The sequence below is a fragment of the Falco cherrug genome, chromosome Z (assembly GCF_023634085.1).
Source record: "Falco cherrug isolate bFalChe1 chromosome Z, bFalChe1.pri, whole genome shotgun sequence".
In the NCBI taxonomy this organism is placed as follows: Eukaryota; Metazoa; Chordata; class Aves; order Falconiformes; family Falconidae; genus Falco; species Falco cherrug.
In genome coordinates, this window is record NC_073720.1 from 78,025,763 (window position 1) to 78,040,404 (window position 14,642).

General features: G+C 38.9%; 1 protein-coding gene across 3 annotated transcripts in view; it reads left to right on the forward strand.

Annotated features, from left to right (window-relative positions):
• The window catches only part of SKIC3 (SKI3 subunit of superkiller complex), a 51,211-nt gene that overhangs the window by 27,906 nt on the left and 8,663 nt on the right, over window positions 1–14,642 (forward strand). For 2 of the 3 annotated variants that reach the window (XM_055699252.1, XM_055699253.1), the window contains exons 27-38: window positions 579–720; window positions 1,879–1,972; window positions 2,548–2,625; window positions 4,498–4,622; window positions 5,480–5,603; window positions 7,812–8,033; window positions 8,873–8,945; window positions 9,666–9,719; window positions 9,830–9,941; window positions 11,223–11,351; window positions 11,983–12,104; window positions 13,922–14,080. In XM_055699252.1, the coding sequence (XP_055555227.1) occupies window positions 579–720; window positions 1,879–1,972; window positions 2,548–2,625; window positions 4,498–4,622; window positions 5,480–5,603; window positions 7,812–8,033; window positions 8,873–8,945; window positions 9,666–9,719; window positions 9,830–9,941; window positions 11,223–11,351; window positions 11,983–12,104; window positions 13,922–14,080 (1,434 nt within the window). The remainder of the gene's footprint in view (window positions 1–578; window positions 721–1,878; window positions 1,973–2,547; window positions 2,626–4,497; window positions 4,623–5,479; window positions 5,604–7,811; window positions 8,034–8,872; window positions 8,946–9,665; window positions 9,720–9,829; window positions 9,942–11,222; window positions 11,352–11,982; window positions 12,105–13,921; window positions 14,081–14,642) is intronic. The other variant, XM_055699254.1, reaches the window with a different exon arrangement.

The window sequence follows — 14,642 nt, forward strand, 5'->3', positions numbered from 1 at the left end:
TAATCTCTCTACTTAGGTGGTTTATTTTTAAAAAAACAGGCAAGTCTTGAGTGGTGAAACAGTTATGGTCATGTTCCAGATGATATTGTCTGACTTCTTTGGTGGTATTCCTGGCTTATGCTGGCACTGAATAGCAGGTAGTTATTTTATTCAGTGCTGTAGTCCAAATGGTCCAAGAAATCAGCTCCGTAAGTCATGAAAAACATTCTTGGTGCTCCACAGAATTGGACAGAGATCAAAGGCACAACTATTCCAGGAGCGAACAAGGATATTGCCAGTACCCTGAGTAATAAGAAAGCATGGGACTTTACATTCTCTTATAGCTTTTTTTGTCTGTCATCCCTCCAGTGATTCAGCAGATGATATGTTAATGTGAGAATTCTCTTTGCCCAAAGGAGAATTGAAAACTGTGTGTGGAGGAATTCAGTTTGGTGTTTTGTTCTGCTAACACCAATGCAGATTTTTAGCCAAGACTCTGCCTTAAAACACAGAATTATTATAATCTTTAATTATTTTGCTGTTGCTTGAACATGTTACGTGACTCCTATTTTGGGGCTTTTTTTGTTTTTTTTCTTGAGACTGAGGGAGCAAAAGGCTATGCCCACTGGGTATGTTCAACACTGCAGGATAAAAGCAACAGAAACACTGAACTCTATACATACAACATTGTTGAAATGAATGCTATTCCAGCAGCCCAGGTGGTCTTGAGCAAATATACAGGTAGGTAGTTTAAATACTTCAATAACCTGTTAAGCCTAACTGATACACCTGTACTAGTTCTGTCAATGAGTGATCTGGCAGGGTTGGGGAGAGGCTTTTGAGCTGTAAAGGAAGTAACCAAAACAGGGTAAGTGGGGCACTGATTTTTATTATCGCACAAAGATGAAATTGCTGTGAGTTCTGTCTACCTACTCATTCCAGCAGATTATTTTTTTTTTCAAAAAATCTGATCAAAATAGGGGCCAGAGCCTTGTTATTCTTGTTATCACATTCACTATCAGACTTCTTTTGGGTGTGTCTGTATGCATAGGCACAGATAGATGCTAGCTTCTCTTCCCTTGTGCCATCATGTCTGGCAGAAGCCTTCTCCTTGATGCTGTGTAACTCTTGTCACCTCAAGCATGTGATTATCTCAACCTTCAACAGAAAACAGATCGTGTTCTTGGGCATGGTTCCAAGCCAACGTGGCTTCCCTGTTGGACTACCTTGTGTATGTCTTACCTGGAAGGTAGATTGAGCAAATGCAGATTCTCTTTAATCTGCATATGTTACTGTAAATACATCTTTTAGTAACCTCTTTCTGTTTTTTGAGAGCTACAAAATAAAAGTGCAAGCACTTAAAACGAGACAAATGTGAGACTTCCTTTGTGTAATCCCTGTTCTTATACAGACTGCAGGAGGGACCTACATGATCCTTCCTAGTCTGGGAAAAAAGGTTAGAAGTCTGAGATGAGATGACAGCTGACAAATCTATGCCGTAGCTATTAATAAGCATTTCAAGGTTGTAGTGTTCAAAAGAAACTAGAAGATTCTGATGGTATTTTACTGGAGTCAATATAAGTTGAATAGTTTCCTATTTCATTACAAAAACCTCAAACCACTGCATGCTGAAAAACTTAAAATATGCTAAAGACTTAAATTTAATTTAGTTGTAAACGTTTTTGAGCTAACCTGATGTCATATTGTGAGTCTTCATATCTCTTCTGTATTTGCCTGCAGCCTGTCAAAATTATTCCAGTGAGCAACTAACAGAAGCACTTGGCAAAGTGTTTTGTATATATACATACACTGTAGCATCAATGTAGCAATGTTTTTGTAATGCTTTTTCACAGCTCTTTCTGATCATGTTCTCCTATATTGTCAATTCTGATTTTCTAGAAAGAAATCCAGACGATGCATCAGCTTTCATAATGCTTGGTTATTTGAACGAGTATCTGCATCTAAAAAGGCAGGCAGCAGATGCTTATGAGAGGTAAACTGTACACCCTTGGAAAGTTTACTGATAGGAGCTCTTTGACATCTTTTTCCATACACCAGCTGAAAAACTTAAGGGTTTTTCTTTTCCTTTAGTAAACCTTACTTTTCAATTCAATAGTACATTTCAACTAAGCATACTGTAAGGGGAGGTGTGGGGATGTTCTTACATCAAACTTGGAAATGCAGAACACAGAACTGGAGGTACAAAGGCGTTCCAAGGCTTTGGTGTCTTACTAGGACATATAGCTAATGCACTCTATGGGATTTAAGTGATGTTTTGAGGGTTGGTAACTTGGTTTTACTTTTGATCTCTACTCCATTCTAATTAATGGAGGTGGTTGGTCTTTGTTTTTTTAACCTCCCTTCACATGGTAAAGGGAGGCGGAGAAGGAAATCATGTCTGGTGAACATGTTTGCTGATGCATTAAAATGTTAAAATAGCCTCTGTTTGTGCTTAATTACGTAGGAAAGCTTCTGCATAAAACATTTGTCCATTCTGCTTTGAGAACTATTGTCAAAGTATGCGTGTTACAGTCAGATGGTAATTATCTTAATTGTGGTTATTTTCAGGGCAGCTTCATTGCTGAAAAACTCTGAAGATACTGAGAAATACAATACAGCAATGCAAAACTATGGCAGATCATTGTGGTAAGTGTTTGTTGACATACCTTCCCAGCCCCTAACTTCAGCTTTGGATGTAGTGAATGCAGTGGTGCAAAACACAGATGAAGCTAAATGGTGAAAGGTGGTTGCTAAAAATAATCTATTAAATGTCATTCTTAACTGTAGACAATTTTGACTGAATTTTGTATGTGCTCCAGAAATGGTTACTGTATTAAAAAAAAAACAAAACCAAGGAATTGTGGTATGTTCACAGTGTCACATATGTAGATATATCTTCACATATAAGTGATTCCCTTACCCTTAGCTTGATGTACTTACCTGCCTTAACATAATCTACACAATGTAACTTTTTATGGTCTCCAGAATGAATTGGTTCTTCTACAGTCTCCACACTTGAGATATGTAGTAGGATTAGTCCAGATAAAATAGCTGCTTCGGGTTTATTAGAAACCCCTTCTACCTGCCCTTTGAATATCTATTGACTTGTACAACCTGAAGCATGGGGGTTGGGGTGTTGTATACATGTATGTAATCTTTCTTCTGATAATCCTGTCTTCTGCAGTCCTACTCACAATTCCATGTTTCCTTCACTTCTGGTTCTGAGGGAACGCAGGTGTCATGGTTTAACCCCAGCCAGCAACTAAGCATCACACAGCAGCTCGCTCACTCTCCCCCATTGGGATAGGGGAGAGAACTGGAAGAGTAAAAGTGAGAAAATGATATAAAGACAAACTAAGTAAAGCAAAAGCCATGCACAGAAGCAAAGCAAACCAAGGAATTAACTCACCGCTTCCCATGGGCAGGCAGCTGCTCAGCCGTCCCCAGGAAAGCAGGGCTGCATCGCGCCCAACGGTGACTTGGGAAGGCAAATGCCATCACTCCAAACCTCCCCCTTTCATTCTTCCCCCACCTTTATCTGCTGAGCATGACACCTTATGGTATGGAATATCCCTTTGGTCAGTTGGGGTCAGCTGTCCCAGCTGTGTCCCCTTACAGCTTCTTGTGCCCCCCCCAGCCTACTCGCTGGTGGGGTGAGGTGAGGAGCAGGAAAGGCCTTAGTGCTCTGTAAGCCCTGCTCAGCAATAACTGAAACATCCCTCAATTACTGACACTGTTTCCAGCACAAATCCAAAATACAGCCCATGCTAGCTGCTGTGAAGAAAACCAGCTCCACCCCAGCCTAAACCAGCACAGCAGGACACAAGTCTGAACGGATGAAGACTTTCAAGCTTCTCTTTGATAGGAGATAGCTCAAGCTCTGCTAGTTAGATATTGGTCAGCTCTCTAGGGAAACTTCATATATTGTTAAGTTTCTGTATGTGACACTGGAATTTCTAGGCTGTGATGATGTGATAATTCATTATTTAACTGCAAGGAGGATTTTAGAAATAACTCTTCAGTATTCTGTAGTCTCATATCCAGGCTTTATGTGTGGTGATTCCTATATGCAATTTCTACAAGAACAAAGCTCCAGTAACTAATAACTACTTCTCATAAACACAGTTCTGTATAATTTCTGCCATAGTGGTCTTAGAACAAGAATGCTGTATTTCTGTCTGTATATCCAATTGCCAGTGTGTGTGCATACTTTGATTTGCTTTTTTCATGTTTCTTTGCCGTTTTGCCCACTCCACTGTGCTGATCATTAAGTGACATTCTTACAGCTTTCATGCAGTAGGGAGAACTTTTTCATATCAATTATTCTTCATGCAACAGGTAGTTGGAGAAAGTAACTGCTGTAACTAACAGAAGGAGGGTGGAGACCTAATCTTGTTCTTTTCCAGGTGTCTGCTTACAATTGCTAAGGAAAAGAAGATACTGCTCTGTAGGGACAGGTCCTCTGAATTGTAGCAGCTATTGCTACATCCTTCATACCTGTGACTGTTGTTTTTACAGTGCCCTGGGTCAGTGTGAGAAGGCCATTGAGGTTTACATGTCAACACCCCTAACTGACTTTGATAGCATCGTAGGGATAGCATTAGCCTACTTCAAGAAAGGACTCTTAGAAGAAAGTATCAAAGGTAAGCATCTGCCTAATTAACACATTATGGGGCACCTCTTGAGATTAATCTTGACAAAATTTGTCTGACCAGCCTAGCTGTAGTTAAGTTTATTTCACTGTTTCGGTCCGAATGCATAAGTACAAATTCCACAACTATTTTGATCAGGCTGTTTAGCAGGGTGCTGAACTATTCAAATGTACAAAAGGAAGCTACATTTCATCAAGTGTTTAATTCTTGTCCATTAAGCTGTTAGGCTCTTAGCTTCCCTTGTTCTCAAATTGAGTGGCTTTTCTGGAAAAATCAGTTCTGGGTAGGACATTAATGTGTTGTTCAAAGCCCTTTAGCTTTAGTGATAAATATAAGTGCTGTATTGTTGTGTTCTGCACTGCTAAGATGTGAGACTCCACAAAAGGCTATACTGAATTGTCAGTGTGGAAGCGTAAGCACTCGCAAACAAACAGCCAGCTTAGCATTTTAAATAACCCTTAGTTTTTAATTGGAGTGATGTGTGCCCATCTAAAGCACTATTTCATAAATAAACTGTCATAGGGGAGTATTTATACATGTGTGTTCTTTCAGGCTTTTTCTGGATATTACAATACTGCTTTTCAGTTTTGGTTCCACTTGCTACATACTGAACAACTCCCGGGCCCTAAACAGCCCTGTAAATTTGATGTTTCCTAGCCCACAATTACTTCCAAAGTCTTAGTCAACTTTTTTGTCTTCTGCCTATGGTTTGAGGTGTGAAAATACAGTGAACCTGAAACCAAAGCCCCCCCCCCCCCCCCGGCATGTGTTCTAATATCATGCCTTTGTAGAGGCTTTATAAACATTTTTTTCTCCTATTTCAATTTTGACTATTAAATTTTTACCAGCCTATGAAAAAGCCTTGTCTGTTGCTGAGTCTGAACAAAGTAAAGCACATATCCTGACTGCCTTGGCAATAATAGAGTATAAACAGAACAAAGTGGATGCTGCAAAGACACTGCTGTTTAAATGGTGAGTGGAGGGAATAATAATCAGTATATGATATTTCATTGTAATGCTGAATCCTGAAATTTACTTCTTTGAGTATGTCAAGTGGATATTTTCTTTTTGTGTTGCAGAACAAAAGTGGGAGTGAATGCCGTGTTTTTCTGAGCTTCTTTATGTGATAGATCTGTTTTGGTTTGTGGCCTGTCTGATCTTGCATATTTATAAAGCAGTATGGAATGGAAGGGTTAGTGGGCTGTTTAGATGTCTAATATCCTTGAATGGCATTTTTAATAGGTTTATCTTCTAAGATACCTGTCGTTGTCCAAAGCGCTAGGCAATATTTTTGCTCTTTAGCTGTAAGAAATCTAGATGACTAATGAAAACAACTTCAGTTTAAATAGTCAGAAATGTCCAGAACAGTTGCGTTCCAAGCGCCATGGACAAAGACAGTCTTATAGCTTCCCCATGAAAAGAAATAGATCTGTATCAGTTGTTCTCTTAAGTCGTGAAAGTTGTTTGATTTTATTGTTTTTAAGAGCTGTGGAGGCTAAAAGCCCATGCATTGTTGTTAGTCTCCTGGTAGCTATGGATTAAGAGCTAACATTTCAGCCTCTCAGGGTCAACTCTCTGTCGGTAGAGAACTCCCGTAATGGCTATGCGGTCTCCATTTTGCCAGCAGACTCCTGAAGTTACTGAATTAGTGAAGGTCCATGTCATAGTACACTAAATCCTGAGTAACTGATCATTAGCTAGCTAGGAACTTGGTACTACCTGCATCCCATTAATCACTGCCGACTTCTATTTTTGTCATAAACATCAACAATGAGAATTTTCTAGATTACAGTTGTGTTTAAAGGGAAAAAAAAAAGTAAATCGTTTAGGGAAGTAACACGGCAGTGTATACGGCTAGATCTGAATGGGAAGCACAGTGCTTCAAAGGTATATGGTGGATTTCAGTAATAAGAACAAAAATGGTGTATTCTAGTCCAATAGACAGATGTCTTTATTGAATGGAATTGATGCTAGATGACATGAAGAGCCCGGTAGGACTTTGAATAAGAAGCTGCCTTTCTTCTTTTCTCACAGCCAGCTTGGCACAGAGATTTTAAGCAGGTGTCTTTATAGCTAATATGATAGAATCCCGCTTCTCACTTGTTGAAGGGCATCCCTTTTGCACCAGATAACATACATGGTGCTGTCGATTCAAGTTTATCAGCTTTAACAGCTCTTAGAAGTTTTTCTTGCTATGGACTGAAAACAAAACATAGATGGGAAGTTTACATTCTTGTCTTTTTGAAGGCAAAAGTAGTCATCAGAAGCTTGATGAGGAGCCTGATAAGTGAAAGTAAGTAGCACTTCGTTATGTAGTTACATGTAGGACATTACAGTGAAGTAACTCCAAATTGGTGTTGCTATGCTCTGTTTCGATACTTGCCTCTGTTCAGTACTGCAGTTTATTGAGTTGTCCTTGTTGTAAGAACCCCTTCAGCTAGTACATCAGTTAAGGTCATTGATTTTGGTTGGTTATACTGAGCTTACTGTTTTCACCAGAATAATTTGCTGGGGGAAAAAAAGTAACTCTATCTAGTATGTCTCAAATAAAGCTTGGAATACTATTGATATGAGGTTAAACTGCCTCTCATAGTGAAATGAATGGAACAGTGCAGCAGATAGTGATACTAAAACTAATAGATGGTGGAAAGCATGCTCAAACGACCTTACGTTGGAACCAGTCTTCATGACAATAAGGCATAAACATCCCTGTTCTCAGAAAGAGCAGTTTTATGCAGCAGGCTTATTCCCAGCTTTTTCCTTCCTGGATTTCTGTTGTAAAGCTGTAAATAGGCACACTACAGCTCAGGTTTGATACTAGTTAGAAGTACAGATGTCTTCAAGAAAAGAAAATAGTTGTCAGTGTTACACATAGTCTCTTACCATTCATTTTATGGCTGCTGCTGAAGGGCAATTAATGTGTTGGAGTCTTGCCAAGTAGTTATTCCTTGTAAACCTGAGTGCTGAAACGGCACGTAACCACTGCTGTTTCCTGTATCCTGAGACCTCAAGGGTACTGACCTAGCTTAATCCACTGTCCCACAGTGAGAGACTGTTAATTCTGTGTACCATACATGATGCACAGGGCCGAGAGGACCCAGAAGTAACAAGTACTTCTAATGTTAACAGTATGTAAATTTGTGCTGAAAAATAGTGTTTCCTTCACTCCCTCTGATTCAGCAGCTCATTAAAGGAACCTACTATGGAAAGTCTGAAGGCTTTGTGCACACTGGGACTGGTAAAACAGGATGCTACACTTGCAACTGCAGCCCTAAAAGAATTACTGAAGCATGAAAAAAGGGATGATGGGATTTATGAGACGTGCCTGATTGCATCTGGTGTTTATGCATTGCAAGGTAAAAATGTGGAGGTCCAGAGAGAAGTCTGCAGAGCAATACACCAGTACGTATTTTGTTTTTCTTTAGATTGCCTTGTAAATATATTGCTTTGATTACATTGAATAGTAAGCAAACCTCTGTTCACTTGCAGCATTCTTCTAAAAAAAAAATAAATTGTTTTTCAAATGTGACTTCCTCACTTGAGGTTTTAGCATTAGCTGACAGAAGCTTGCTTTCTGATTTATGGGATCAAATGGCAGAAGCTTCATGGCTAGTTTGGGGTTTTCTGGTTTTGTTTTGGTGGGTTCTTTGGTAGCTGTATCAGTCCACTGTTCTGTGCAAGCATTTTTCATCATATGTAGCAGAACTTTCAACTTGGAAAAATCTCTTGGGCTTTTATTTAACATTTTAACATCCTCTGAAGCTGTTCATTCCATTAGCTAAATAAATGTCTGTGTTTAGGTGTGTTTTGATTAGCCTTAGCATTCTCAAAAGGGGGAACTTCAATCAGTGCCTTTAAGCTAGGCACACCTCACTGTCTCTCCAAGTGCTTTTGGAAACTATTATTTATGCAAATTGTTTTTCTTCAGCTGCAATTAGAATTTTTTGCTCTATTTGTGTCCTCACACTATGAGGACAAGACCTGTAGTCCTAAAGTTTATTTGTTTTCTTTCCATGAATATTGATATGCTTATTGTACATTTTATTTCTTTAGCCAGCAATGTGACTTAAATGTTTTGTTGTTTGTTTAAAATTACTACCCATGTCTATTTTCAACTACGCTGTGATGTTTTCTCAGTAGAAGAAAGATCGATCTGGGATTTATAGCAACTGCCAGCTGAGTAGTGGAAGACCAGGTTCATATCTAAACCAGAAAGCCTAATATCCTTTTTCTTTTCCCAGTAATCCTAATAATCCTGCCCTCTGGTCTCTTCTGTCTGGACTAGTTCCACTGTATGCACCACAAAAGGCAAAAGTAAGTGCGTTGCTGTAATACATGTGGGCTGTTCACATCCTGAGTAGTCAGTGAGGTTTTTTTTAACTAAAAAAAAAATCCCACCCTTCAGTACATGGACATTCACTGGTTAATACAAGAATTTAAGGCTTACGTACGCAAGCACATACAGGGCAATGCACGGGTACGTATTGAAGTTATGTCTCCAGTTATTTGCCTCTTTCATGGGGTAGCACTTCTTTATTTTCTTGAAATAAACAGGAAAAATATGCTAGAATTATTCCAACAAGAAAACGCTGTACCGTGTATAATTTTTTTTTTGTTTAGTTTTATACATGTGTGTGTATATAAAGATCTATTAGGATTTACATACGTTCAATTTGGTTAATCTAGTCCATTTCACTTTTTGCAGTAGCCAGTTATTTCCTTGATGCTTTTATGCTCATTATTAGCTCTTCTCCAAATAAATATGCTTTGTCTTAATTTATGTCAATTTTGTAAACAGAAATAGCACCTGAAAACAAACCCCTTCCTGTGTGGCGTTAAAATTAGAAACACAACGTGTGGATAAGTTCTAATCCTGAATGTCTTTTCCTAATTCTTTAATAAAACATTATACTGTAGGCAAGGAAAAGATCTCATTGTGCAAACACTTTATTTCTGATTAACAAAGATAGAAAGATCTTGGCGTTACATTTTGTTTAGAATCAGTCAGGTAATTCAATTTTTTTAATCTTGCAGGGGGGAGCTGTTGCAGGAAAGGTCGCTTGTGTACTTGATGTAAACTTCGAAAAGGTTTGGCTTTCTTAGATTTCAACTTTGTAATTCCATAAACAAGCCTTAAATTAATTCCATCTGATCACTTATGTTATAGTGTTAAGTCACTTTTATGTTCTGTTTTATAGGAAGTCCTGATGAATATTGCGGTGAATCAGTTGGCAGCAGGATGTCACATGTTAGAAGATGAGAAAAACAACCCTCTGAAAAATATTCAGAAGGCAATCCACCTCTGTCCAGGTTACTCTTGTTCTCAAACACACTACTGATTTTGTTTACCCATCAGAAACAAAACTATTGTGCTAACAAAAATAATCCGTTTTTCTTGTGTCGTTTTATTGTTTTACATTATTGATGTATGTTTTGGAGAGAATCCTTATTGGTGAAATTTTAAGTTATTCCATGTTTAGACACGGGGAATTAAACCAGACCAGAAGAAAAAAAAATCACTGAGTTTTAAGGCTGGTTCTGAAAACATGGGTAATTTCTTAATCCCTCAGCAGGAGAAAAGTATTATGTAGTATAGTAGACAAAAAAGGAAAAAAAAAAAGTGCACATGTTCCCTCAGAGTCAGTATGCTACACCAAGCAGAATAGATTTATCCATCGAGCTTGTGAATTTGGATTGGAAATATTCTGCTACAATATGCTGGTTAAGAGCTATAAAGGAGATCTTCATTAAATGTATGAACTGCAAATCTAGTGGCTTTTTTAAGTGCTAATTTGCACTTGCTAGTGAGATACCAAAACTTTGTTTCTTCTGCAGTAATTTTGTTCTGATGCATTAGTGTGGCTGCAAGTTTAAAGTTTCAGTTACTTTCCTATAGGTACATACAAGAGTATGACCACTATTCAAAAGCTGTATGCTTTACCTTTTACTTTGTTAGATCTTCAAGCGTTGTTTCATTTTGCTGGCAAATTTATTATCTTTGGGATGAAAATTTGCGTGGGTGAAATCTTTAGCGGAGCTTGGTCCAGTTCAGGACAGAGGCTACTCTTCCAGTCGTAGATGCTCCTCATGGGGCTAGGTCAGGGTAAAGCTGATGCTGGAATTAGCTGACACTAGAGGTGAGCACTTACTACCATAACTTTTATGCCAGTGGTGAGGCAATACTGAGTCTTTGTGACTGAAAGCTGTGGATGGCATCTTGAGATTTCTGCTGCCACTGTTATGCAGCACTAAGTGGTAGTCAAGTTTAATCTGTGTACTGAGAAACAAACTGGCGTCTTCAGGTTAGCGCACCAGTGGTTATGTGAAAAATGTATTAGTTGGCTTTAGAAACAGCATCTTTGTCTTACAGTTTGAAGAATCTTACTACTTAGAGGCGAGTAGCTCTCAGCTGCCTTGGGCTGAGCTGATGCAAGGGTCTGATTGAATTACTTGCCTTGCTCTTGCTGTTATTTACAGTGTGTGGTTTCATTGATGGCTATGTTTTTATGCCTAATCTGGTAAAGACCTTTCTAAATGAATGACCAGCATATTTAGAATGGTCACGAGTTGCCTTTAACAATCCTTTTCTAGATAATCCTGCTGCCTGGGCAGTGATAATGGCAGCCTGTCATGCTGAAAACACTGTCGCCTGTCTGAACAGCTCTCAGCCAAAGCGAATCGATCTGGAGATGACCCTTTTATCTACAGTTTCAGCCAAAAGTAAGCTATACTAGATTTCTGATTGAAAAAAGTAAAATAAAAATGAAATCTTCTAAGCTTGCAATACTCTTCTGAATTTCAGAAACTTGCAAATAAGCTGAGAATTTCCCAGTAGTGGTTTGAGCTGCAACTGTACTTTATCACATAAAAATGCTAAATCTTAATGTACAGCTACAGTTAATTATTTAAACACAGGTTGCTTTCCCCTCCAAAGCCTCAAATACTTTTTAAAAATAGCACTTCTCAACTCTGCCTAAATGCATGGATGGATGTTTTACAGTACAGGAGCACTGCTTACAAGGAAAGGCTAAAGTACTCATGAATTCTGTAACTTTTCCTGTAGAGGGGTATCTTTAGCCTCAGTCTTGCTTAGTGTCTGTAGTGTTTTGAAAACTGGAATTAAAATCCCATGTTTGATTTTTATTTTTTTCAAACCGTTAAATCAAATGGTGTATTCTTTTTTCCCCCCTTCTTGCTTTTAAGTTTATAGTCTCTTAACATTCCCGCTAATGAAGGAAGCCATTTCAGGTTTATACTCCTCGTTCTTGTTTACCAGATCTAGAGCATGTGACATTGTATGGCACTACAGCATATACAGTAGTCTGGTTAAGTGTTTTATCTTGTTTTGCAGCTGGAGAAAGTAACCTTCCACGTAATTATATCCAGACTCTTGAGGACTGGTGTCTATGTCAAGCTATTACCAGTCTAGAGGAGACTGGTAAACTCTCAAAAGCTGAAGCTCTTTGTACCAAGGTATGATGGCGTCATGCTGGCAGATTGTGGTGCAATTGTACAGAAATCATGGTATGTGTGCATTTACAAAAACATAATCTTTGGATTAGCAACTGTCTGCTCCATCAGAGCTACAAGATGCAATAGTAGTTAGCATTTTCTCCTCTCCCCAAGATACTTGGTCTGTTTGCAGCATGAAAACTGTGTTAATAGTTGAACTAAGCAGTGTATGATGAGACAAAGCTAAGTCTGCCCTTCCTGCTTTTATTCATTAACCTAGTGTTAAGCAAAACATGACAGAAATTCAAGACAAGAAGTCCAGGTAGGAGACTTGCAGGGGGCTTCAATGTCTTCTACTCTGTTGTGTTGGTACTCCATTTTGGAGCCACAAGTGGATGCTACAAGTTTATTAGAAAAGTCTTGAGGCAGCACAGTTGGGAGTGTGGACTAGGGTGTTAACAAGCCTCAAGTGTGTGTTTTATGTGTTCAAGAACAGAAGACTTGACAAAAGATAAGCAAACAATAGGACTCAGCAGCACGCATCCCTGACTTTCATTAAGGAAAGTGACTAATCTCATGCAAATGTGATCCTTGCTTATGGCATTTCTGTATTAACAGGGAAGAGAGTTTAAAAATAACAAAACACCAAAACAAAAAGTCACTGAACATGCTGGTTTTCTAGGGAAAGTACTTTCTTGTCTCTTTGCTTGATGAGGAGGTGTTTTCCTCTTCTGGCCATCATGTCTTACCATTAGCAAGGATCAAAGACTTCTAGACATGCAAGGTGGTATCTGGCCATGGGGGAAGGTTATGGTGGGGTTTGTTTGGGTTTTGTTAGTTAAATTGCTTGGGGAGAAGATAGCTGGTGCCTGCAATTTATAAAGAAACAAGAGTTATGTTCTCTGATACTCAGACTCTCATTGATGGTTTTGGACTCCAGGATTCTCAGAACGCAGTGTAACTGGAGAGGATGAGTCAGGCACTGCAGTCTTTCAATTTGACACAGGCAACGTGATTCCACACTTGTTAATGGTGGAAAATTGCAGCAAACATTAGCAGCTTCTTTTGTGTTTCAGAAAGCCTCTGGATGTTCGTGCGTTCTTTGCAAAGCAGCAGCTTTTTAAGGACTCTCAGACAACATTTTTTTTTTTTTTTAAAAAACAGGCTGAAAAGTACCAGTGTTGTTTCTTAGAGAGGATCTGGTTTGAGTTACAATTCTTAGAAGTATTGTGATTGATTTGAAAAGTTAAAAAAACTTGTAATGTGACTTGCAGAAGCTTCACATGCTTCGCCTGGGAAGGATGAAGCAACAGATGGCTAGTTTTCTGTCTCCTTTTTTGCATGAATTTGTCCTAAAAAGTACTCTGTAGGTTTCTGCTGTTACTGAACAGGAGATGTTTAGTAAAGTGCTTCTGTTCCAGTGAGAGTAAAGCACCTTAGCTGGAAGAACTGAAATTGCTTGGAACAATCTCAAGGTTACTTACAGCCACAAGAGAGGTTTTTGCCTCCGTTAGCCAAAAAGTTGTAATAATTGTGAAGCCAAAGGAGAATGAGAGGACTGCCATTTACCTGTCTTTCAGAAACCTCTGAAAGGGTAGGACATGTACAAAATTTAGGATAGACTTCAAATGTATTTTGAGGACAGAAAAAACCAGTATCTGTTTTCATGTGTCAATTCCTGGAACACTCCTTTGTGCAGAGTAGGAGGAAAATGCCATGTTGTGAGCATCCAGAGAATGCTTCCAATGCTGTTTTCTGTAAAGACCAAAATGGAAAAATCAAAGTATCTTCTGTTAGTTGGAAATGATAATTCTGATATCACATTGTTTTGGGTTTAGGGTTTAAAAAGTTGCCCTGAGCACCCGGCTCTGTTTTTGCTTTTGAGACAAGTTCAGTGTAAGCAGCTGTTGCAGTCTCACAAAGAACTTCCAGAAAATGTCCTGGAGGAGCTTCGCAAGACAGTCATGACCACTTCAACTTCAGTTGCAGCCTGGCAGGTAAGTGTGGATCCTCTCCCTGACTTTGGTGTGTGGCTCTCAGCAGAGCATGCACCACTGTAGGTGGGTGCGAGTCTGTTTCACTGTTGGGTTTTATTTGTCTGCCAACAGCCAGTGGCAGAAAAAACCAGCTTATATTCAGTTCACTTTAAGGTTGTAACATGTTAACTTTCTTTAATAGTTGAAATAACGAGGACCGTTAGTTAGAGCAAGCAGACATGGAGGCAGGAGCATTAAAAACTTGAGATAAACCCCTGGCACCTGTGTCTTTAGGAACATGTGACTTGGCATGTGGACATAAACCAGCAAGTATTTTCATGTGGTAATATACAATTGTTTATTCAGGGTCAGAAAACCTGAGTAAGTCTTTTTCCATAATGATATCCTGACATGAGTTGTCACTGTTGTTTTGGCTAAGTTGAGCCTGCAGGGAAGAGAAATCAGTCCCAGTGAGAGTGTTCACTCCCTCCCTCCCATGGGGTAATTTTTAGTTAATATGAAGGTGCTATAACTCACTTCATAGGCTTTTTTCTGTGAGACAGTCTGAAAAGTCTGTCTCACA